The 2,111-nt window shown below is 61.6% G+C and overlaps 1 protein-coding gene across 1 annotated transcript in view; it reads right to left on the bottom strand.

The window, feature by feature from the left end:
- Nucleotides 1-182, bottom strand: part of VSX1 (visual system homeobox 1) — a 7,317-nt gene extending 7,135 nt beyond the window's left edge. Inside the window, exon 1 of the mRNA XM_008583605.1 lies at nucleotides 3-182. Within this exon, the coding sequence (XP_008581827.1) occupies nucleotides 3-182 (180 nt within the window). The remainder of the gene's footprint in view (nucleotides 1-2) is intronic.
- Between the last annotated feature and the right edge of the window lie 1,929 nt (nucleotides 183-2,111).

The following is a 2,111-nucleotide window of genomic DNA, read 5'->3' on the forward strand; positions in this document are numbered from 1 at the left end:
GCGGCTGTCGGGCCCTCGCAGCCCGATCCCGGCTCCGGGCGGGCGGGCGCCGGCAGTTCGGCTTCCAAGCCCAGCAGGTCCATGATGGCGAAGCCCCGGGGGCGCGAGCCCGTGGGGGACGTGCCGGGCGCCAGCGTCTGGCTCCTGGCGCGCCCGTCGGAAAGCGCGTCTCGTCCAGTCATGGTTTCTCAGCCAACGAGGCGCGACCCTCTCTGGGTCACCTTTGCAGAGGGAGCCCAGTTCAGAGGATGCTTTATACAACCGGGCTGCCCGTCGGGCACCGAAGGCCTGGAGGACTCCAATCAGCGGGGCGCGGGCGCGTCACCGTTCCGGACCCAGCGAGATGGGGACGCCACCAGTTCCCCTCCCCTCGGTCGCCGCCCTCCCATCTGCAGTCCCCTCAATCACCTCCTCTCTTGTCGCCAGCTGTCCCCTTACCCACCCCACCCCCATTCCCGGGCGGGAGGGTCGGAAAGAAGGGAGGGGACAACGACTCCGCTGTCTGCCTGTCCCTGTAACAGCCTCAAGTTCACATCTCGGTGCGGTCTTCTCCTTCCTTTCTGACTACCCGGGTGAAGGCCGCACTACCGGCCGCCCCGGAGCCTCTCTGACACGCCCCAATCGCCCATTAAGACCTAGGGCCTAGTTCTCAGCCACTGTCACCAATGCAACGCCCCGGCCGGCCCCCCAACTCCGCCGCCGGAGCCGAGAAGGTCCTGCTCCCAGAAGGCCTTCCCTGGAAATCCCCGAGGGGGAAGGAGTGAGCAACGTTTATTTAACCAAAGCCACGTTACCCCAGCCAAATCCAGCCCCGTCCCCAGCACTCTTTGTCTGGGCCGTCGGGGGTCAGCAAAGCCGCAGGAGCTGGGGGAAGGTGAGAAGTAGAAGCAGGAGGTGCTGAGCCGGGCTGCGATGATGGAGCAGGGCACCAGGCTTAGCCAATAAAAGCACAGGAGGCCCCGCGAAACTAGAGTTCAAGATCGGCAATGATTTTTTTTTTTTTTTTTTTTTTTTAGTTTGAATACACACCAGTACTTTACCCAGCAACCCTAAACTGGGGAAATGGCGAGTAAATTAGAATAAAATAGAGTCTGTCTGCCGGGACGCACCCCTCTTCTCGGGGCTAACACATTATTGTCCAATTTTATGATTATTCAAAGAAAGCCTGACTTTCATGTGAAACCCTCACAGGTGTTAAAGTTGGCGGCACAGCACGTGGGTCGCGCGTGGGGCTGACGTCTTGAGCCCGCCGCAACCCTCAGCGCTCGGAGTCCTTCCCAGTCATAGGACCCCGGAGGCAGGATCCCTTTTGTCCCACCCCGAGGGCCCCCCAGTCCGAGGTCGCCCGTCGAGGGGCGGGGCAGCTCCCAGCGTCGCGCAGGGGCTCGGCGCCGCTCCTGGAGCGCAAGTCTGCGCCGGAGCCCGAGCCCTGCACGGTGGCGCCCCGTTCTCTGCGCGTCCGGGTGGGGCCCCGGCTAAACGTGCGGATTAAACAAGGGGCTTCCGATAAAGATAATGACAAGAGGCTGCGCATTAACTTTCCATTATTAAAGGAAGACCCAAATCTCCCCTCACAAGCTGTTCCCGGGATTAGCAAAACAATAACTTTCCTTTGGGGTAATTGTCTTTTGAATCCCTCCGGGTAGGGGGGCAGCTTTACATGCCGGCGTCGTTTAAGGCTCCGCCAGGAATTTCCCCCCCCACATCCATCTCTGGATGAGGGGAAGGCGTTAGGGATACAGGACCCAGCCGAAGGGCTCCGGGTCTTCGCCCAGCAGCAGAGTTGTATGTAAATCCAAATTTGGGGTCGCAGTTAAGGGAGAGAGCCACGATTCCACACTTTTTGTAGCCAGCGACGAGGGCAGGCAGGGGGGACAGTCAGCTCTAAGGTGACCCACCCGGGCCACTCCCGAGGGGAGGAGGGTCTGAGAGGCTCGGGCTGGCTCGGGCGCGGTGCCAGCAGCTCCGGATGCTGCCTCAACAGGGCCGGGTCTCGGAGTCTCCCTCCCCTAGCTTCTGCGCGAGGAGGCAGATCACCGAGACGACAGACGCCAAGTAGATGGCCGGGGATCCAAAAGGCCAGGCGGGGGAATCCCAACCTCGGCCACTCC

The sequence above is a fragment of the Galeopterus variegatus genome, unplaced genomic scaffold, assembly GCF_000696425.1.
Source record: "Galeopterus variegatus unplaced genomic scaffold, G_variegatus-3.0.2 Scaffold2977, whole genome shotgun sequence".
Lineage (NCBI taxonomy): Eukaryota > Metazoa > Chordata > Mammalia > Dermoptera > Cynocephalidae > Galeopterus > Galeopterus variegatus.